This window comes from Manacus vitellinus, unplaced genomic scaffold (genome assembly GCF_001715985.3).
Source record: "Manacus vitellinus isolate BGI_N305 unplaced genomic scaffold, ASM171598v3 scaffold_13_pilon, whole genome shotgun sequence".
Taxonomy (NCBI): domain Eukaryota; kingdom Metazoa; phylum Chordata; class Aves; order Passeriformes; family Pipridae; genus Manacus; species Manacus vitellinus.
Genome location: NW_021938999.1, coordinates 14,774,902 through 14,799,473, shown reverse-complemented (window position 1 = coordinate 14,799,473; position 24,572 = coordinate 14,774,902). Strand labels below are relative to the sequence as shown.

The window sequence follows — 24,572 nt, the reverse complement described above, 5'->3', positions numbered from 1 at the left end:
TGAGATTTTTCTTTAACCCTGTTATTTAGAATGGCCACACGCTCCCTAAGTAGAATTAAAAAAAGACCTTAGTAAGAGTTGTATTCACTGATGAGAAATGATCTATACATTCTTATCTGACACTCTTCTGGAATACCGTAGAAAACAGGAGTTTATAACATTTGGGAACATTTCTACCAAAATATAAAATTGGTTTTCCTCAAGATTAATGTGAACATGGAGGAAGAGGAAATACAGAGGTCAGTTTCTGGGCTTGTGTCTGGGTTCACTACATGGTCTAAAATAAACCATAACCTCTCCAATTACATTTTGATTATTCCACAGAATGCTGTAACGGTCCTTTTTTTTTATGAGCATTGTGAATTAAAGTCTGAGCAGGACTCTGACATCGTGAAATGAGCAAACTGTCTTAATGCAGCACATCACCATCCCTGTAGGACAGGAGAAAGAATGGTGGAGTCTGAAGAAGGAATGGTATTTTAGAAAACATAAATCAGGTCCGCAGAAACTGAATGGAACTTATAATAAATAGCCTAGGTCAGGTGGAAAGACTAAAGAAGAGAGAGATAAATATTATTTATTTTCAACTCGTCTGTTGTGGCACCAGATTCCCTTTTTTATTTTTTTCATCTACACTCTGTAGATTAGCCTCATGTTTACTTATATTTGACATGACTTTAGCATAAATTGGCAAAGGTCCCAGTTTTACTGATGACACTTGTAAATCTCACCAGATAAATGTGACGTTAAAGTTACTGCTTATCTGCCTAGTGGATCTGTGCACGGAGTGATAAACTGTCAGCCATGAATGCTGATATAATTTATTCTTGTAACAATGACTGTAAAAGGGGTAGAAAATGGCAAATTTATAATGCCTTCTTGTCACATAGATTGTAATGAGACCAGCAAATATCAAAAACTTAATTTTTTTCTGGCGTAAATTGTCAAGCTGTAATGAGAACAGAAGATAGCACAGAAAATGTACCAGTTCTCTGAGCTTCCTAAAACACAGTCTCACTATTGCCCTCAAATGGCATTTTCCAGGTTCCCTTGGTCTGCTTCATTCTACGGGTTGTTTTTTTTTGCTTCCCTTAGCTGTCTCTTAGTGGCTCATTAAAAATATAATGCGGTCCTGCGGTTTTTTCAGAAGACATTTTAGAAATATTTTATGCCTTTCATCATTGTAAAGATGGTGTAGGATGATGACACTTTCCAGCTAAACATGGAGAGGTTAAACCAAGTAGAACCAATCTGGGTTGGCTTGAGGAGTGTTGTGGGTGATTTTGGACAGCAAATATAAACTACATTCACATTTTTGAGTGGGATTTAAGAAAAGTAGCCTGAGTTTGAAATACGGCATGATATTCAATATGACTTATAATTTCTAGAGCTTAATTTACATCTTTTATCTACTTATAGTCTTTTTATTTAGAATGGGTAGGAGATATTTTCTTATCTCCATAAATTCTGGAAACTCAGTGAGCTTATTTCCTGATTGGTCACCGAAAAGACTCTATCAAGCATGCATACTTTGGACAGTCCTGTTGACAAAATGTTTTCATTTTCTGACATCTTGATTAAAACACATTCATATTAAGTTCTTAAAAAATTCTATTTAAACTTCTGTGATTATTTGATCATTTTTCAACCTCTGCTTTGGTAGGCATAAAACTTTGACAATAGATTCAAAAGGACATAATTTTCAAATCAAACTAGCAAACATACAACTTTCTAGAGAGTTCATCTGGTTTTACAGGAAACTCTAAAGGCAGTATATTTCACCATACTTACTGATGTTATATAACAGGAATTACTTATAAAAACATGATAAATAAATAAAGCAGTGCTCTTTCCCCCCCCCCATTTTTTTTTTTTCTGAGAAGGATCTTTATTGATGGAATAAGAGTAAAAGGTGTTCTTTCTAAACTTGGAGTCGCCCAAGTCCTCTGGGTTTTATTGTGCTTCATCCTCCAGCAGTAGGGTTCCCAGTTTTTTCCAGTGAAGCCTGTTTGTGAGCATTCATCCTTTCAAGCCTTGCACTGTGGTGCAGTCTGTTTTCCTCAACTTTTGTAATTATGGAGTTTGCTGGTTTATTCAGCTTTTTGATAAACTCATAAACCATTTTCTACTTTTATTTGTGCATGTGCTTTTTTAAATCAGTTCATGGGGGTTGCTGATTTATTTCAGTGAATGCTTTTCTATAAAACCAGACATAGCCAGACTTAGTTCTTCTCTGTCTTCATGTGTTCAGCACAGTTTATTCTGCAATTACCTAGATAATTATTTTTGGTCATAAAATACGCAATTTTGTTGCAGATACAGCTTTGTTTTCCTACTGGCATGATCAACATCACCAATGAAATTCACTAATGATTATTGACAGCAATACATTTCCCATGAGTCCTTTCTAAGGAATGTTTTGGTAGTATTATACAATATACTTATTAAAAATATCAAGGAATTAGTTCTGTAAGATGCAATGTCCCATGAAGATTTGCTGGGCAAATAGTCTATTAGAAGGAGAGAACTGAAAAGAGCTGGTAATTTCTGAGTGAGCTACAGTTTTACTATAATACATTAGAGTTGTAATGTACATTTTTAACTATGGTGGAAAAGTAGCTAATGAATCATTACAGGATAGCTATTTCTAATTGCCAATGTAGCGTAATCAGGGAGATTTAAGCAAAACATTGATAAATACCATGATAAAATCAATCTGTCAGGTTGGTTACACAGGTAAATGTTCAATCAACAATTAGATCTCCAACACAAACCCAAGAATGGTGAATTTTATGAGTCTAGGTAGGCATTTTGGGTATGGTTTAACTTCCCAAACACGATTATGGAATAATAGTCAATTGAAATAACTATCATCACAATTTTTTTTTTTTTTTTTTACAGATACCAGTGTAATTTAAACACTTTTCAGGTGGATTTTTTTTTTTAGGTGGCTTACATGACACTAAATTTATACTGCAAAATAGCTGAAAATGCAGCAGTGAAAATTCGAGCTTTTTTTTAAAAAAAGTCTGCTTAGTTGTTTTTGCAGAATAATTACAATGGTTGTATCCAAGTACCATCTTTAAATAAAAAAGGTTGTTTCCAAAGGACTGGATTTGTATTAAATTCAGATGATTGGAGGACATAATTTTAGCTGGTTTGATGTACAAAAAAATTCACTTCTGCACACTATAAACTGCTTCCAGTTCTGCCCTTGAAGACAGATGTGAACTTTCCACTTCATTACTTAGAGATGTTTTCTGAAGAGAGCTCCATAAATGGCTCATTTTACAAGCACACTGCATATTATTCCAGTGTCAAAGGCTTGGGAATTGATTACACGAACTATAATACAGATATGATAATTTTTGTTGTGTTTTAGGATGCAATGTGAATTCTCTGTGCCATACATCTGGAGTTATGATCTCTATAATACACTCTTCATGCATTTATATCTGCAACTCTGTAACAGATGGTAACAAAGGCTCTTGCTGTCTGTGGTTATTTAAAATTTCTACCAAATTATAGTATAATTGATTTTTTTTTTTATTCAGGTAGATACCTATTTTACCAAAAGAGGGTTTTTTATTTTTTTTTTAATTGGCTTACATGCTATACATGATTGAAGAAAAAAGTTAGAATATAGATGAGAATTTCCAATGTAAACTATGTAGTTGCATAAAACTATAAGTAAGTTTCTATTCCGAAGATGAAATAGAATTTTCTTCTCTTTAGAAGAAAAAACAAACCAACAGACCAAACATGGTTTTATAAATGATGAATTAAGGTAAGAGTAAACTAGCTGAGTTGTTCAGGTGCCACAAAGCCAAGAGCTAAACAATTATTTTGAATGTTTTTTACCAAAAGGCTGTTAGGTTGTATGTTTGGGTTTTTTTCTGGAAATTGTGATAATCTTTAAAAAATCAGAAGATTTAGGGATCATCGCAAAGTCCATTCCACAGGAGGGGTTTTTTTGGTACGATGTAGGTATTTCATTGCTTTCAGACCATTCATTGTAGGAATATCCTGGGGAGAGTGGAGAGGTTATAAATAGCAAAGAAAACTCTGTGTCTGTCTCTGAAGAAGAAAAAAAATAACAATAAAAATAGATGTATCATTTTTCTCAGTATTTTTACATAGCAAAATGGAGATGCTATCAGGGTAAGACTCTCAGTTTACTTTAATCACCGGAATTCCATTGGACAAATTTGGGCTGTTATACCCTACAGAACAAAGATGAACACATTTTTTTCATTAACAAGCCTTCTCCAGAAAAAAAAAAAAAACAAAAAAACCATAATTTTGACTTTTCATCGAACCACTGAGAGCTATTGACTTTTTTGTCATTTTTATGTCCAGATGTTTGTTCTTGACTTAATGGGGAACCTACAATTAAATTAATTAGAAGCTGACTTTAGTATCACTCTTCCTGGATGATTACATCATATTATGTTATCTATGATGCAAACAGGTTCTTTAGAAAAGTGTTTCAAGGGTTGAGCAAGTACTTCAAGATTAATTAAGACTTGAAAATTGACTTTTAATGAGAAAATAAGATCAGTCTATTCTGAATAAAAGCAACACATTTGACAACATAAAACTTCAACTGAACGTTGCTCTTATTTGCAAGGTTTGGGTTTTTTTTGCCATTTTGAGAATTTTAATAGGGGATAAAAAGATGGAATTCAGTCCAAGGTTTGAAGAATTAAAATTTTGATTGTTTTCTTGTGACAGATGTTAATAGTTTGGATGTAGAACTAAAGAGAGCTGTTTACTTCTGAAAGGACAGATGGGTTCTTATCAATGGAGTAGAAAAAGCAGCTACCCTTAGAACCCAGTAACATTTTATATTAAAAGTATTTTAAAATGTTTCTAAAACTTTTCTGCATTTTGCAATTTTTCTAAAAGTTTGCTAAGGACATTTTAGCATCAAATACCATTTGAAAACATGGTTGAAGACAGGCCATGCTTTCAAGATGAAAGATAACCTTCCGTGCAGTTTCTGCTGACATTGTAAGAATGACACAAATGTGATGTCAACCACAGGAATAAGGCTTGTCAAACCTGACTTGAGGTACAAAACTATTAAGTGTAAATACATAATGCATAACAATAATATTAATATTAATAATGTTAATAATAACAACACAATGAATGGAAATAGAAAATGTGTGATTTCAAAATAAATAGAGCCATATTTATTATATTTTTAGCCTTATCATTGTAGAGTTTTGTGTAGTTTAAAACAGAAACTATTTTAATTTCAAAGTGACTGCAATATTTGTTACCAAAAGGGTCTGTGACTATAATATCCATTTACAGTTCAACTATATGGTGTAGGAAAGTGGTGAGCTTGTATCACATGGATTTTGGTCTTGCATTACTTCCTTTAAAGTTTACATTTTTAAAGTTTTATTATGATCCTTTAGAAAGACAAATATAATTAAAATTAATATTTGCACTAATTTTTTTGTATTTTTTTGCCATCTGAGTCAACATGTACAAAAATTTCTACAGAGGGAATAACTATTGGAACTTTGAAGATAGAGAAATCCTTCCCCATAAATTTGCATATCTTTCTAAGAAATGCTGAAAGGTTGAGAATAGAAAACTCTTGGTGAAACTAAATGGATTCTGGCATTAAAGGATCAAATCTTTTGAGAATAATGGCCCCTTCTGGCCATAAGTATCTGTTAATACATTGAGTGAGTTTATTTGGCTTCCTACAGTGAGCTGCATGTGTGTGTGTGTGTGTGAACGTCTGTCTGTGTATCATTCATTTCTGTGTGTAAGATTATGGATTTGCCCTTGTCATGCAAAATTTAATATTTTACTTCAATTGTTTGAAGACGTGTGAGGGATCCCCTGTCTCTCATCAAGGGAAAATTCTGAATCATCTTAACTATATAAGTAATTGTGAAATTAGTATTAAAGCTGAGCTAATGTAGTTGCTTCAAGAGGATTCTTTTTCCTTCTGAAGACAGCAAAAGGTAGTGAAAGGGCAACTAAGGACTGCAGGGAGCTTCTTTTGCAGGCACTTCATTTTTTGCTGTCTGTGTAGATTTTTTTTCCCACTTTATAATCACTAAAGCAGTTCTGTCTGTGTTTTGAGACATATGAAAAACTAAGTTTTACAAGGGTAAAGTAAAAACAGATTAGGTAATTAATGCAGAATTCCAGGAGATTGGAAATGTTTGGTATTTTTATTTAGAAATAATTATGGATTTTTAATTGAAATTTATTCTGCCTTGAAGAAACAAATATTTAATCATAAAATACAGTTAATATTATTAAAAGCTCCATTTTGTGGATGCTATAGTTTGAGGTTTTACCCTGACTACAAAACCTGGTCATGAGGTAAGAGCATGTGTGTATTACTTGCATTGCTAGTCCATTGGGAAATGGAGTATTCCTACCATAGTTCAACTCGATATTTTGGGGCATTGCCCTTACGTACTTCCAAGCAGCTATGAAAGATTTATTACCACTAATGAGACAGGAAATATAAGTTCCCTCGTTTCAATGGTCTTTTTTTTTTTCCCCCTTAACAGTTAAAACCTGTCTTGTCCTCCTATCTTTAATATTTAAATTGAGAGTTAGCGGTACATTGGTTTGGGGCAGATTTATATGAGTTTAGATTATTTGGTATTTTCTTTGTATAATTTTATTATGTCTCCTGAAAGTAAACTCAGGTTTGCTGGAGTATACAGGAATTATTTGCGCTTTTCATTGCACCAAGAAAACATCTGTTTTAAGTCATATTGTAGCATCACAGTATGTTATGCTTTTAAACAGATTGCAAGCATGTTTCTGTATGAAATATTGAGAAGAATTTTTAATGAATGTTGGTCTGAAGTTTTCCAAGAAAAATGTTTTATTTTTAATTCTTTCTGTACATACTTGCCAAATTAGGGAAGTATGCAGCATGCTCCCCTTTTTTGAGTTACAATGTTTGACAGGATTATCTTGCTGACTAAATGGCATATTCATTTTAAGACATTTCCAGTATTTCCTATTGTGTAGCTTCACAAGGGCAGAATTGTAGGCAGGAAACTGCAAGGTCAAAACAATGAGTAGGACATATAGAAAAGATTATTGTTACTTAAAACATGTCACCACAGTCTTCCTGAGAGATAATCAGGATAAATCTCAAAGGAGGATGAAACCGAGAAACTAAAAAACTTGGTTTTCCCCTTTTTCACCTGCACCTTGTCTCTCCCTTTGCTTTTCCCTTTGCTTTTCCCTAGACTTCGGATTGCATTGCTCAAAGCTTGGGAATTTGCTCTTGTCAGTGAAAGTGGGCACACCTAATGATAAAGTGTTATTCTGACCCATATGTTGCAAAAGCAGGCAGTGTTTTTACAGGAGATGACAGGTGTGACTGTTTCTGTACTCCTGTGCTCTGCCATCTCTCCACGCTGCCCATGGCATGATCTTAAAGCAGGGAGCTCAGTAGGGTTCTCATTTCCTCCTTTAGGGTGTTTAGGAGAGATGTCCATTGGGAAGAACTAAAGAAGTTGCTGGAGGGTCTGTGGGCTTCTCAGCACGTACCATATCACACAAAGTCATGGCCATTCTGCACAGGTGTAATATCTACTTCCTTTGTTTACTTTTTTATCTCTTTACTGATATGGCAGCTGCCAGTATATCAGCAAATGGTTACATACAGACTTCTTGCTGTATAGGTAGCTAATAATGAATATAATTTTCCAAAACCAGGTGAGAGATTTTCCTTCCCTTTATGCTGGACCTTTTCTTCCCTTTTTGCTGGACCTATGGTTGCTTCCTTGAGAATAGTATGTTTCCTTCCCATTTTTTGGTCTGCTTGTTTCTTTCCCTTTCCCCTTCATTTTCAGGCACCTAAAGGATTCTTATATCAGTCACATGACACTGAAAGCAAACATTATACATAAATCATTGCTAATAAACTGAAATGATAAAATAAACATAAGTGATGAATCACAGAAGCACAGAATCACAGAACATGCCAAGTTAAAGGGACCCACAAGAATCATCGAGTCCAATTCTTAGCCTCAGCCCTGCACAGGAGGGGCTGCACTACCCAAGAGTCACATCATGTGCCTGAGAGTATAATTTAAACACTTCTTGAACTCTGTGAGGCTTAGTGCTGTGCCCACTTCCCTGAGGAGCCTGTTCCAGTGTCCAGCCACCCTCTGGGTGAAGAACCTTTCCCTAATATCCAACCTAAACTTCCCCTGAGACAGCTTCAGGTCATTCCCTCGGGTCCTTTCACTGGTCGCCACAGAATAGAGAGCAATGCCTGCCCCTCTTCTTCCCTTCATGAGGAAGCTGTCGACTGCAATGAGGTCTCCCCTCAGTCTTAACCCCTCCGGGCTGAACAGACCAAGTGATCTCAGCCACTCCTCACACAGCTTCCCCTCAAGGCCCTTCACCATCTTCGTTGCCCTTCTTTGGACATTCTCTAATAGCTTAATATATTTCTTACATTGTGGTGCCCAAAACTGCCACAATACTCAAGGTGAGGCTGCCCCAGTGCCAAGCAGAGCGGGACAATCTCCTCCCTTACCTGGCTGGTGATGCTTTGCCTGATGCCCCCCAGGACATGGTTGGCCCTCCTGGCTGCCAGGGCACTGCTGGCTCATATTTAACTTACCATCAACCAGGACCCCCAGGTCCCTTTCTCAGCACTGTCTTCCAGCATCTCATTCCCCTGTCTGTCTGTACATCCAGGGTTGCCCCATCCCAGGTGCAGGATCCGGCACTTCCTCTTGTTGAGCTTCCTATGATTGGTGATTGCCCAGTACTCTAATTTGTTGAGGTCTCTCTGCAGAGCCTCTCTGCCTTTGAGGAAGTCAGCTCCTCCCTGTTTTGTGTCATCTGCAAACTTCCTTAGTATTCCTCCCAGTCCTGTGTCCAAGTCATTTATGAAGATGTTGAAGAGCACAGGGCCTGAGATGGAGCCCTGTGAAACCCCACTAGTGACACGTCACCAGTCTGAAGAAACAGACATGCATGCTGTGGTTCTGACTAAAAACGTTCAAATAGAAGAGATAAATTGAAAAAATGGAAGACAGTAGAAGTGTCTTCAAGTATTTAGAGCTTTTGAAAATCAGACCATTTATTTAAGGATCAGATTACAGATTTAGGTCCTTACTTCAGGCTGTTTTTTTAAGAAAGGTTTATCTTTGGAGCTTAGTGTAGGCTCTGTGCAAATCTCAAATTCATCCTTGAAGTGAGGTTTGTGTGGAGCACAGTTGGCTGCTCCCTAATCAGCAACAGGTACAGTAATCAGACAACCAGTGGTGTTCATATCTGGAGATAACATCCCATAGCCTGATGACTGAATTTGAGTAGCCAGGTTCCTAGCTTTAGCTCCTCAGTTAAGTATTTAAAATTTAGTTTAGATGAGAGTGGATGGAGCTAGGAGTAAAAAAAAAAAATCACTTTTTAAAAATTCTTTCAGTATTTCAGTCTTCCTCCATAGTATTTCACTTAAAGTCTTGATCAACCTCTTCCATTTATGTGAATTAACATGCAGATCCCTCTTCATTAAAAGGACTATTGATGCATTAATAGATAAAATAGGGACAAAAGAGGCATATTTCAAGCTGTCATACCCCAGAATTTTGTTTTTGCAAAGCATATTTGAACTACACATTAGTTTTAGGATTATCTGATTCACAAGAGCAAACAAAATGCAAAATGACTTTTCAGAGAAATTATGTATATTAGTTGTCTCTGTATTTCTATTGGGAGTGACCAAAATAAAAAAAAAAAGAATGGTTAAGCTGTTTATAAATATGATCCATTAAGGCTCAGATAAAAAGGTTGTATTTGTAGTTTATAATCAAATATATATTGTGAGATGTGATTAAAAAAGTGGATCTTCTTTTTACTACAGAATCTAGTTCCATAGCTAAGCCCTAGTTTTTGAACAAAACCTGTTTTCTCTAGACTGTTTGCAAAAGGTCAGCATTGAATACAGAAATGAATAGACCACAAACTCTTCAGGGGATGGTATTGTTTGTTGTTTTAGTGCCATCCATGACACTAGACATTTTGTCAGTTCAGAACAAATAATAGCAATGATGGGATGGGAATACTCACGTATTCTGCTGACCAGTTGTGTGGGGAATAATGATTCAGCTCTAGAAGGCAAAGAAAACAGTTATTCTTTGAGATTGCTGTAATAAAGGATACAAAGGAGCATACTGAGGCTACTAAACATCTACATATAGCCAAGAAGGACTACAGTAGCCTAATATTTTTAAAGCTCAGACTAAACGAGTTTGTAAATTACCATTTAATAAAACTGAATGTTTACTACAAAATTATGACTTCAGACTCTAGCACAACCTTGGATTTATATGGTCTATATGATCTAAATGGAAGAACTATAATACTATCAAAGCAGGTTAAGAATAATGAAAATAGAGGTCATATACTGCTGCTAATTCATGCACAACAGCATGGTCATTTGTCCTGTATGAAAGCAAGGTGAAATTGGTTTAATCATCTAATTGGTAATCTCCTTAAAAGAACCTGGGAAAGAGAATGTCATTGTAGCAATTGTCATATGACTCTGATTGTCAGATATACACTGAAATATGTTTATAATGTAAATATTATCTTCTTATCCTTCAAGTAAATTCTCTATCCTCAGTGACCTTTTTTGAGTGAAATGAGATACCAAAATAATATTGAAACCATGCTGAGATGGACTTTGTAGATTAGAATACTGCTTAATATGAAAATTGTATTGTCATTGACGTGTAAGGACAGAAAGCTGATTTTCATGCATATTTTCTTGTAGAAGCCAATATTCAAAAATATCTTAAAGGTTTAAGAAACAAAAGGTTAGCCTTTGAATGATGCCTATATTCACTTTGTTGTTTTTCCCTTCATTGGTGTTGGTTTTACCATGGTAACAGAAGAAGTGGTCACCTGAGGTAGTGAAATGCTTGATGGGAATTTCTCTGTGTAAGAATGAGGAAGCCTTATTCCTTTGTTTTGGGTAACAGCACCCATACAGCTAAACCTACCAGTACAAAGGAGGACTTTTAATCATCTTGTTATAATTATGCATGAAAAAAAGCAACAAACATATTATAGTGCAGTTAGATGAAGAGTAAAAACAGAGTGATGTTCCCCTTCCTCAATAAAAAAGCAGTTGTCTTTCAACAGGTGTGCTTCTTTCACATCTGTGATGATGTTTATATACACTAGTGATACGTTTTTGTGCATTGACAACATGATTCTAAGCCTCTAAGGGCCTTCGACAAAATAACTAGAGGAAATTAAAGTATACACAGACACTATACGCATAAAAATCCTATTACCTGTTAAATTTAATTGCTAAAATAAAAATTCCCAAACAGAGCAGTTGCTGAAAATACACAAAATTTGAGCTTTTTCTGAAGGTGTTGAGATGTATCTTGAAGTAGGATAAGGGCATACACATTTAAGAATTGTCATCACTTGAAGTAGGTCATCTTTGTGCTGTCATATTCTGTATTTCATCTGTTCATAATTGAGTGGAATATTCAGCAGTCCCAACGCTATTAAAATTAAGGAGCAGATAACTCCTGACACATGGGTGAAACACCAATTCCTCTGTGCTTTTTTGGTAGTCTGCTACAGTATTTACAACTCTCTTCCTTTATCAGTCGGTGTGTAAGAAAAAGAGACAGTTGAAAATAACATATTTCGTAGTTATGATGGCTTTAAAGTAAACTTATCAATTAGTGACAATGAGATGCTGAGATAATTTGGTCTTCCTCAATCACATACTGAAAATCTTTACGTGAGAAAAGGTAAAAGATGGTAATTTTTTTTGCATTGTTCAGATAACAATCTCATCATTGCAACTTTACTGAAGAAAAAAGGCATTCTTAAGCTAAAAAGGTAATCCCTTCCTCCTTCTGTTGACAAACATCTTTATTCTGCAGGAATTTTTTGCTGTTGTTTGTTATAAGTTGATGCTTTAAACTCATCTGAACCAGTTTTTGAAGATTTCTACAATCTCTCCTTCATGGCTGAAAGATAGCTTGATGTTTAAAGTCAGCTAAATTCTATGAATCTATTTAATGCTAATAGGATAATGCATTCTGCTCATGAGTACTATTACAGAAGTGTAGTTTGTAATACTGGTAGGATTTCATGAATCATTGAGTGACTTTGTTGGCAATCACATCATATATTGGAATCAAATGTGTTTCTCCGAACCACACTCCCATTGTATCATACTCCAATCTACAAATCACTAATGGAAAGGAAGGTCTTCTAATTTCAAGGCTAAATTTATCCATGGACAATTTATATCCATTTGGTTTGCAACCATTATGCCTTTCCTCCTGTATACGTCATATTTGTAGGATTCATTTCCCTAGGTTAAATTAGCTACATTTTTCTAACCTTTTCTCAAAAAATCAACCATCTGACTAAGCATTTGTTTGCATTTTATTCTCCACTTGAAGTGAAATCTGAAAATAAGTTTAAGTTCCTAAGCGACCTTTTAGACAAAATTTACGTGTAAATTCAGGAGAATAAGCCTGGAAAAGTGCCTGTGACCTCCACGGACACTATATCTACAAAAACCTTTCTGTGTTTTTTCTAATTCTGGATACCACAGAGGCTCCACTGTGGACCCTGTCTCTGCCAAACTGACTGCTTTTAGTCAGTTATGTCCTGCTTAACATTGTTTGGATAAAAAAAATGTGGGATTTCTGTATTTTATTTTTTTTTTCTTCTGCCAGATCTACTGTCTGATTTGGTGGTCATACTCTGTTCCTTAATCTATGTGACAGTGGTGGTAACTTTTTTATATGCAGATCTAGCAATTTAAATATTTCTCCTAAAGGCAGGAGATCTGAGTACTCAGAATGTGTGGGATTGGAATTTGTTGTTCAAACATCACAAAGAAATGCTCAGACCAGCATGGAACGTACCAGCCAACATTCGCTGTTGCTGCGTTGCTATCATCCTCTTTTCCGTGTTTTTCTTTTGACTTTGTACCTCTTCTTGTCAGTATATTTCTTCTTGAATACTTTTCCCTGTGACACTCTGTGGTTTTACTTTTTTTTTGTTTGTTAGTTAAATTTTCTCACATCACCTGGCTTTCTCTAAAACACCATATCATATCTTAACAGCCTTTTTCTCAATAAAACTGAGTTGAGGACTGTCAGCTGTGCTGCACCAACCTAGGCCTCACATCAGACATCTGAACCTCTGGGCTGGGGGTTTCAAGAGTTCCTTTTCTCCTTTCTGTAACAAGCAGGATGGGGACCTGACAAGAGAAAACATGACTCTGACTTTGGTCTTATGCTACAATATATCTCTCCAGGGCAAGAGGATATGAAAAAAAAGCTTCCAAAGCCTGAAAACATATCCACTTTAAAGTAACTAAAACATACAAAAAGTAATTGAAATTTAAGCAGGATGTAGGGTAATTTCCCTCCATAGGAGGTGTGTTTTCCCTAGCTAACACTTTCTTGACTCATCTCTGCTAATTTGATTAATCATTTTACAGTGGTAGTTCAGTTATTGCGCTGGAATCCAGGTATGCTCAATGCGTAATAGTTTTATTTTGACCTGTAGAATAAATAATGTTATCCAAGAACAAAAATGCAGTGTTTATGTGATACAGTCTTCCTCCCATAAACTCATGTTACGTTTGAGTATTGGGCCTCTTTCTTAACTTCAAGGATCAGTTCAACTTTCTTGCAAAATATTTTCTAAAACTTTATAAACATGTGAATTGGACTAGCAGAGCTGTAGTTAGTGGGAACACTTCTTCTAGTTATTAAATCAAGTGGGTGAGTTAGATGTGGGTAAGATGTGGGTTGCTCACTTTTTGTGGATTATCTATATCTCATAACTGCTTGATTTGGCCTTCTTATGCTGACACACTTTAATGAATACTGTCAGACTATAATCATGCATTTCCACATCCAGTATGATGATTTCTATTCTGTGTGCTCATTTCCTGTTGATGTTTGCTTGTGTTCAATCTCACTATTATAAAAATTTGAGATTAAAGCACACAGTGTGTATATCATATATTTTAAGTCTGAAGCAATCCTAACTGCATTGTGGATATCTTTTTGTCAGCTCTGTTTTTCTATTATTTTGTTAAGGGGATTAGTCATGTCAGATCTCAGAAATATGCTGTACAAGCTTGTGACAGTAAAAACAAAACCCAAATCAAATAAAAATAAATATTTAAGGTAAAACTGTCTTAGAACCTTAGAACATCAGAGATATCTCACTTTTAAATGGGGGGGGCTGTTTGTTGTTTATTTGTTTTCTAAAAACATACTCAAATCTATGCCTAGTAAAAAACAAGATTGCAAATGTGAGTAACAAGAAAAATATTTTAATGCACTATTTCTCCCCCATTTTGTTTATGAGGTAGTTAGGGAGACAAAAATGTACTTTTCTTTTCATAAATATATTCAGGCTTTTTTATAATTAGCATATGCTTTCTTATAAAGATTCTGATTTGCAATGTGATTATTATTACAGTGAAATCAGAAATATATTAATTTTTCAGAGATCTATTTATTAGTGTTTTTTTTCATTTCTATGTTGGTTTCACAATTTCGTTTTATTGAGAGCAGGGTGGAGGAAGAATTAGGAAGGGAAAAATATATAATCCAGCAATGACAAAGGAAGAGGTTGGTTGGTATCTAAATGAAACTAAAACATTTACCTTCTGATGTAACTTAGACATGTTTAATGGAAGAAGCATTTGTTTTCACCTTCACAAATATATGAAGTACTTTGAGTTACTTTCAGTTAGAGAAAAACTCTTAATTTACCAAAAAGCATTTCCCAAGAGTGCCAAAGAAGTTTATCAACATACTGCAATACAAAATCCTTGACTGACAGGGACCTGGAATAGTTGACCTATTGCTATCAACTTAAAATTATCTAACATTGTGGTATTTAAATAAAAAAGCAAAGGAAGTGAAATACCAGAGCTCTCGCATGATGACTGAAAAATAGTCATGCCCAGTGAATGTTAGGTGTCTGCCCTTTTCATAATAGCATTTGTTTATTAGGAAATTGAGTGAGGAGAACATTGTGACACAGCTACTTTGTCCAGCAATATGAGGTTGTAGGGCTTGCTGAAAACATAGGGAGAGAACCATGTGTTCAGAGTATTAAAGCAGTAGTATCACTTATAGTGCCAACCATAGTGTCTACTGCCAATTCAGAACCAAAGCATGTGAAGAATTCTGTAAAGAACTAAGATTTATCTGGTGAAGACTGCTGAAAGAAGATGATGTCCATTTCCCAAGTCGTAATAAATTTGGGTTGACAGGCTAACTGAAGAGATTGCCTTAGGAAAAAGCTTGCATTCAGGGCATGAGGTTAACTGAGGAAAAGACAAATCTAAAACTGAGGCATATGACTTAATGGTGCAAAATTTGATTTTACAGAGAACCATTCTGACAGAGAATCAGGAGCTAGAGGGCTGGTACTATAAGAAGATTTTTGTAGACTCTTTTGTGATCAAATATCCACATGATTATAAAAAGCTTAGATTAGAATTTGAAACACATAGCTATTTGCCTTGCCTATGTAGCAACACTGAAAAATAAAGTGGTAAATATATGGAGATATAGCAAAAGTCCAAGAGAACCATGGCAAGGTTCATTAAATCACTGGATATCTGACAATTCCAGGTTTTTTCACTGCCATCATTTTCATCAATATGGCAGAGAAACCATCACACTTTTTTTCCTCATGCTAATTGTCATTATTTTCACTTTTAACAGACTTGTTGTACCATGTGCTCAGTGTAAAGCATAGTCCTTGAGCTGAAGAAATTTACTCCAGGAAATAGACACTGAACAGGGACAGTGAGCAAAGGAAACAGTAACTGGGTAATTGTTATAGTTTTAAAACACTTAATACTGTTATTAAAATTGCTAAAGTTACTATAGAAAGTTCAGAGAACTGAGTCTGTGAAGGATTTAAATGAGGGAAAGGGAAGTGACTTGATGAATCTGAGAGGGAGTAAGTGTATGAGCAGTGAGTGGACTGCAGCTGAGAGGTACTAAATGGGATCTCCATAACCAACACAGCTAGGAGAAAAGCCAAATGTAGATGTAGAGACAAATGTAGATAGAAAAGAAACAAACATAAAACCCCTACAAACTGGGTATGGATATATTACATGGAAATAAAAATAAAATAGGTCAAACGACACTGTGAAAAGAACATGTGCATTTAAAGCATGAAGTATCATGTTCTTTAGGAATATCTATATAACAGTGATCTTTTGAACCATGGATTATTTCATGGCAGAAGAATCACTTCATTATGTTTTTATGTAATTGAAGATGTTTAAGGGTAGATTCTGAGAAGCTTAATGCATATAAGTACTGTCTTATTCCCACGCCCTGTGCCGACAGAGGCTATCCTAGCACAAATAAAAATGGCATTATTTCTGCTTATGTTGTGAAATGAGGATTTTTTTTTCAGGTTGAATGGAAAAACCAGAATCTACCCCCTTTTTAGTAGGTTTAAAAACTTTCAGGTCCTCCAATAAATTAAAAAAAAAAAAATCAATTATAATTATCTAGTCAACTTTGTGTATTGGTCTTCAGAAACTTTATGAGAAAAGAATCAAAGCTGTTATGAAATTATATCTTTTTCCTGTAGTCTATTTATGCTAAATGTTATCTAGTATATTTAGTCAATTGCAAACTCCTAATAATAATATCATGATTCTCTGCAGGCAAATTTGTTTCCTTGAGCATTGCTTCTATTTTAAGCTTATGAAAAACAGCACACAACATAGTTATGGCTTCCAATATTGTTTTCTGGGAAAAGAGAGGAAACTATAGTAAGAATTCCAGATAAACCCATCTAACAGAAATATTTGCAAGACAACTAGGTTATATTTTAGACATTCCTTAAAAAAAAAGTTACTTTTATTTTTGTTTCTTAATTAGTGCTTCCCAGACAAACAATGTGTAGTTGGAACACTTTAGGTCCTATGGAGAAGGATAATCTTTCCTCGAGGATTATGTTTTAATGCTTTTTTCAACAGAAAAATTAAACCTAAATTATATTTAATAGTCTGACACAGAGCCACATTCAGTTTAGAGTTGCAAAAGGTATAGTAACTGTCAGGAGAGACAGCTGATTCAACCAATAAACTGCATTTCTTGGGAAAATAATTCCAGATACTATTAATAAATCTTTTTTGTGTCAATTTCTAGGACTCATTAATTTGGTCTTTTCTATAAAAATAGAATAATAAATATACAAGGCAATTGTTAGATGACCTGAATTATAACACATGCATTCTTGTGCATTTCTTGTGTCAGAAACAAATAATTTTATATATTAAATAGCCTCTCCTTACTTGCATTTCAATAAAATTAGACCTTATGATCTTTTCTTACTTAATTTTTTATCACTTCGTCTGTGATTCTTTGCATTTGTATTTCACCTATTAGCTTAATCAGCTATTTTTTAATCTAAACTTTAATGTTCAGCACACACTTCTTAACCAAGAGTGAAGCTCATTTTGCACTACTGAAGTAGACCTTCATTATCTATTCTAGTATTCACAAGAGTCTGGCCTGTTTTTTTTTCCCTTTCCTTTCAGTGCCTTTCTATGTTTAAAGTTTTCTTTTGCTATTTTAAAGGAACTATACACAAAATCCCACTGGAAAGAGTCTGATTACTGCTCTCATGTAGTAGCTAGGCAACTGGCAACAAGATCTTTTGCACAGGTAGAAGCATTTGCCCTTTTTCTGATTTTCTGGGAAGAAGAGTAAAAGGAACCAGTGTGCAGCAGGGATTTAGCAGTAAAGTGAGCAGACAGGTGATCTTCCTTTTGAGTTACAGCCATACTACATTTATACACTGCACTGATATCTATTCACAAAGTCAAGAGGGGAAGGTGATTTCTGAAGAGAAACACAAAGAACCATGAGTCCCAGTTGGTCCACTTTTACTCACATTTGCAAATTCAGATGAACCTACTGATGGATTATAGAGGCTTTAGAAAACAATAAATGTTAGAAATATATAAGCAAACTTTGTACATACAGGGCATAATTTCTTTGGAAAAATGTCATTGCTGTTAGTTTTCACAGTGTCTTTTTATATTTGTTCAGCTTGGCTGTCTGGAACTTGACATGCTCCATTTCTGTTAGAAAGGTGTTATGGATCTTCCTGCAAGAGTAGGAAAGAAAGAAAACTTCTCAGCATGCATTGCATTCAGATTAAAAGAATTCAACCATATCAGTTGAAAACACTGTATGATTTTATTGTTACTTTTTCAAATAAGTAACTTCCTAATTTTGTTCTATCACAGGTACAGGAATGGCTGTGCTTAAACTGCCAGACCCAAAGGGCAATGTCAGGACAACTTGGAGATATGGGCAAGGTGCCACTTCCAAAAACAGGCCCTTCACAACCAGTATCCAAACCACCTGCTACTCCTCCAAAACAGCCTATGCCTGCTGTCTCACATTCTCCTCAGAAGACTTCCACACCGCCTACTCCAGCAGCAGCGAAGTCGAAAGAAGAACCAGGCGTTCAGAAGGAAGCTCCAAAACTTCAACAGGGGAGGCTGGAAAAAACATTGTCAGCTGATAAAATCCAACAAGGGATTCAAAAGGAAGAAGCAAAACTTAAGCAGGGAAAACTTGTCAAGACACCCTCAGCTGATAAAATCCAGCGTGTTTCTCAGAAGGAAGACCCAAGGATTCAGCAAACAAAGCTGACAAAGACAGCCTCATATGATAAAGTTTTGCACGAAGTTCAGAAGGAGGATGAAAAGCTTCAAGAAACAAAACTGGCAAAAACATCCTCAGCTGATAAAATTTTGCATGGAATTCAGAAGGAAGACATAAAACTTCAAGAGGCAAAATTGGCGAAAGTACCCTCGGCTGACAAAATTTTACAGGGAATTCAGAAAGAAGACCCAAAACTCCAGCAGATGAAAATGGCAAAGGCACTGTCAGCTGACAAAATCCAACCTGCAGCTCAGAAGGAAGATACTCAACTTCAGGAAATCAAAATGCCAAAGGCAGTTTCAGTTGATAAAATCCAACATAAGATTCAGAAAGAAGATCCAAAACTTCAACGTGAGAAAATTATGAAAACTTCATCAGTGGAGAAAATCCAAGAGGAACATCAAAAAGAAGAAACAAAAATTCAGCAAGAGAAACTGTCAAAGACACCTTCAACAGATAAAATTCCTGTAACAGTAAGTTCAGACCAAAAGAAACCGCTTAGCACTTTGGAAGAAGATAAAAAACCTGTGCTCCCAGAAACAAGCACACCACATCCAGAGGACAAAAAAGAACAAATTAGAGCTGAGATTAAAGACCATATTGCTGAACAGAAAGAAGTTGAAGCACCTTATAAGGGACTGCAAGCTAAGGAGCAAGAGGATTTTAAGAAAGAGGATTTGACAACTGGGGTTTCACAGACGGTTTCGAAAGCTGAAAAGGCTCAGGAAGAAGAAATTCCTGTTCAAACAACACCTTTGCCAGGAACCGAACACGTGGAAGCAGCACGAGAAAAAATAGTAAGTGACTTTCTCCCTCCCACCTCCCTTTCTCCCTTGCTACAATTTAGAGTCTGATCCTGACAGAACCTCTCCTGTATGTCTTCCTGCTCTTTACTGTTATTCTCTGTACAAGATGATTCTAAATGAAAAATCAATAACTCACCTGGAGTGAAAGTTTAACCAGCGAGTACTGTGCTCTACATGCACCTTTCAATACTTTCCTGATTTTCAGTCTCTGGCAGTGAAGCATTTGAAACTAAGGCAAAGCTCCTGTTTAATAATTATTCAGATATTTCAGATTTGTCTTGATTTTTAAACTCTCCAGACTTTGAAGATCAGTTGTTGAAATTTGTTGTTAAAGTTGTTAAAGGGTTTTTCTATCAGCACCACAAATTAGGGGCAATGTTATGAATTAGGGGATTATGTTATGAAAGTAGCATGTTATGAAAATAGAAGTAAGTTTAGGAAAGTGTTTAACCTTTGTTAGAATTATATGTTCAAATAAACCCAGTCAAAAAGGTAGGGTTTTTTTAATTTATTTTGTTTTGTTTTATTTTTTTTTCTGGTGGTAACCAAGACATTATTATCCTAATTTTTCACTAAAAAAAAAACGAAAAAGGCAGCAACACCCTGTGGTGTTTTTTTAAGTGACCTTAAACACTCATTCATGACATGCCCCAACAAGTCCCTAAAGGCATGAAGAGACTGAAGTTCTGATTTAGAACAATCAGTAGGATGGTTCTTGGAAAATCATAGAGTCATAGAATAGTTTGGGTTGGAAAGGACCTTAAATATCATCTCATTCCAACCCCCCCTGCCATGGGCAGGGAAACCTTCCACTAGACCAGGTTGCTCAGAGCCCCATCCAACCTGGCCTTGAACCCTTCCAGAGATGGGGCTTCCATAACGCCTCTGGGAAACCTGTGCCAGTGATTCACCATCCTCACAATAAAGAATTTCTTCTTAATATCTAATGTAAATATACTCTCCTTCAGATTGAAGTCATTTCCCCTTATCCTGTCCTTACAAGCTCTTGTAAATATTCTCACTTTGTTGTTTTTGTAGGCTCCCTTCAGGAACTGGGACAATCACAGATATCACTTGTATTTAGAGATTTGACATTCTTTGAAAAAAAAAAAAAAGTGACTTTGATATTGACACATTTTAAAATATTTGAGTCTTTAAGTGTGATTTAAGGAATTATGGATCCATTATTTTTCTCCAAAGTATTTTTTTCAATAGTATTTTAAAATGTAATTTCTTCAAAAATTTTTTTAAAGACTAAGCTGACTGCTCATGATTTGCAGGTACTTTTCCTGAGAAATCATCTTGCAATATTGAGATGTTCAGTAGCAGTTAGCTGTTTGAACAAGGATGCCTGGAAATCTTAGAGGTTTTTCACATGTTGTTTGTCAGTATCAAACAACTATCTCGGAACTCACAAATTAACACAGAAGTAGTTCAGCAGATCTACATGAGCACATTGCCATGATGTCAATTGGACATATATTTACAACAGATCAGCTGAATTATATATGTTGCCTTAATACTACCTTCTTATGTTTACTGAGGAATGATCATGTGCTTCGGTTCAGTTACTGGGTAAATATTATTATATTGTTAACAGGGGTCATTATTCTAACATGTGCTATCAGTGACAAAACACAGCCCAGAGAGATAGAAAAAGGAGGAAAAAGCTTGTCTATAAGCAGTTTTCTGAATACAAATAAAATTTTTCATTCTGAAAATGTAAAATTGAAATCCAGATTAAATAGTCTAGTCAAAGTCTTTTTTTCCTCTTTGTGAAACTTTTTTTTGATAATGTATATATCTTTGCTTCTTATATAAACAGAATGACATTTTAAAAATCATGAGTTCCTTTGCAAAATAATATTTCTGTTTTCTGCAACAGAATATAATTATGCAAACTATAAATATTTTTTTAATATTTTTTCTTTTAGTCATAGTTTTATTTTAATAAAGTTCTGATTTAATTCGATAACCAATGATTTTTTTTTATAGAATCATAAAGGTTGAAAGACCTCTAAGATCATGAAGCCCAACTTTCACTACTAAACCATGTTCCTAAGTGCCACACCTAGATGTTTTTTGAACACGTTAAGCATTAAGTTTTATATTTTCAAATAATAGTAAAAGTAAAGGAAGAGTAGTGATAAATAATATTTCTAAAGCAAAAGTGAAGTGTATTGACATTGACACTGTAGAAAAGCCACTAGAACAGCACAAATACATTTGACATTAGATCATTTTTGTCATTAGTTAAAGAGGTTGCCTTTACTGTAATTAAAGTCTTATCCAGGCTGCAGGTTTTATAAGTCTTCTTCCTCATGTCTGTATTAGAGCTAAATTTGTTCAGTATTAAAAACTCACACTAGGCAAACTTTCAGAGTAAATGCCATTCAAATACTCAGAAAAGCCCAGTAATTCAACATGTACCAAACTACTTCCTACTTTACAAGAAAAAAGTGGATTTTTTTTCTTATTGATTAGAATGTATTTTTCATTCTCAAGAATAGTGGCATATATATATATGATCCTTAGCAATATTATTTCTGCAATATTTTGCTTTTCATCTAAAAATCTTGTACTTGTGGTATATTTACAAGTTTAACAATTATGCTGCCTTCATGTATGTGATGGCTAACCCTGTAGAAAGTAAGTTACCAGTCATTTAAGCATAGACGTAGCTAGGGCAATATCCTAGTTCTCAGACTGCAAGAAATAGAGGAAAAAAAAAAGGCCAAATATTATTTATTGTAAGTTACATGCATATTGATCTCGAAACATGATGTGCAGGATAATTTTTGCATGACATTTCATAGGGCAAGCAATGATCGATACAAAAATTACAGAAAATATATTCGTATTTTGGTAGCCTTCAAAAGAAAGTTGGATTTTTCTCATCACATTTATTTCTAGTGATAAAAGAAGTCTGTCCTTATTGTAGATCTTTTTCTCCTTCTTACTGTACAAATTGCAGACGTTCCCATATTCAGTTTCCTGTTTCTCATAGCAGTCATGTTATGGCATACACTGAGGTTCAACACTAAGGTGGGCAACAGCAATATTCATTACCATCTCCTCTGAAGTTGTTCCTTGACCAGTTGTTATCTACCTTTTTCTGTGCTCAACTGTTTAGTTGACGCCTTCTGTCTGTGCTTTACCAGGGACTGTATCATTTCATCTCCCTGTGGAGAACCAAGACCTGAGAGGCTCACTTTCACTAGATAGATGCATTCTGTCCATCAGCTCCTAGGAGACCTTCTGGGCTTGAGCAATGTTTGTGTTTTTCAGTAGTTCATCTAAATTGATCACAGTATGTTTTGTTGGTTATGTCTTTATAAGTATTAACTTATGGGTCATAAAAGAAAAAAGAGCAATCAAGTGTCATAGGTGAAATTTTAGTGATATTTATAGAGGTAAAAATTCCTTGGTTTTAATGACATATTTAATGATGTATTTTTTAAACACAGTCCAATAAATTCCCCTTAAATACTTTCTTCTTTAATAAAGATAACAAAAATGTAAATATAAGATACAAACCCTGAATTTTAACTATGCTTGATTACTGGCTTTTTGTGAAGACTATAGGTAGTCCTGTCCTTAAGGGCTGGAGTATATTCATTTTTCAGAATAGTGAGCGCTAAAGTATTCAAATGATGATGATTCCCAAAGTTGTTTTGAGTACTATAGGTTCTCCATATTTAAAGTTGTTTTGAGTACTATAGGTTCTCCATATTTATGTATTAATCACAGCCTTATCATTCAGGAAGTCCTTAGAAATATTTGTTTTCGCAGTGGATTTTTAATTACAATAGATTTTGCTATGATATCAGACAACTAGGTTTACAGTATTGGGTACAATGATGGGAAGAACAGATGTAGTTTATATTCATTGTAATATCTGATTTTGAAAAGCATATAATAAATTACTTCTTTGAAATGATGATTATTTAGTAAAATACTAACTAGTATATTACTGTAATATTAATATTAGTGTTTTAATGTAGGATTATGTTCAAAGGGTTATGTCTAAAAGCAAGAACAGGTACCTTAAATGCAAATGAAATAATGTAAAAAAAACTGACTGGTTTTTAAAAATAAAATAGCTGACAATAACAAATATTAAATATTTTGGCAGTAAATTTTAGAGTGAATAAACATTTGAAAATAGTTGTAATTGATAGCAACTTAACATGAGTGTAAAGGTAACTTTAAATTTTAAGTAACATTCATGATAATTTTCTTATTTACTTATTCCCCAGTATTATTTTAAAATTATTTTTCAATTAAGAGTATTGCCAAGGAAGCTGATAAATTAAAGCTTTAAATAAATGGTTTGCTGTACTTCAGAAATCATTGAGTCAGATTAACACAGCTAATAAATACTACCTACTTGTATTATTGAGAGCCATAACTGATATAAAAATTACATCATATTATTAAAAGAAGGAGAATTGGGATGCTTGTTCTCAAATAGGTAGTGGAGATGGGGACATTCATAATATTGTCAGCTAAGAGGGCAGCTAAGATGACCTGTGTTTTGGAGAGTGAGCTGTTTTGTTAACTGAATGATGAGGTACCTTCACTAAGAGCGTTTCACTGCTGAGAGAAGCAGGAGGGAAATTGGTGCAGAAATGCTTGCTGTAGGATATTTTTGGTATCGTTATTTAAAGGTGATAGAGGTGCTTGTCAGTCAGAATGGTGTAGAAGGATCTGGAAGCTAGGATGAATAAGGGTGTTTAATTAGTGATGGAAAGAAAACATTGGTTCTGATGCTCAGTTAGGTGTGCCTGCCTTGTTTGCCTCCTTTGACCAATAGCTGACCCTCCTGCTTTCTTCCCTGCAATTACACTTCCCTACTAACAACTTACCTCTGCAATTTACTGAGAAACTTCTTTTTTATGAGGTACTCAGAAAATATTTGTACAGTGCCCAATTATATATATCTGTGGGGACATTCCAAATCGTGTTAAATCATGCTTCAATACTCTATGTATTCTGTTGCATGTTACAATGTGTAATA

General features: G+C 34.8%; 1 protein-coding gene across 1 annotated transcript in view; it reads left to right on the top strand.

The window, feature by feature from the left end:
• PCLO (piccolo presynaptic cytomatrix protein) overlaps positions 1-24,572 on the top strand; it is a 337,810-nt gene that overhangs the window by 121,050 nt on the left and 192,188 nt on the right. The window contains exon 4 of the mRNA XM_029958071.1: positions 18,323-19,543. Within this exon, the coding sequence (XP_029813931.1) occupies positions 18,323-19,543 (1,221 nt within the window). The remainder of the gene's footprint in view (positions 1-18,322; positions 19,544-24,572) is intronic.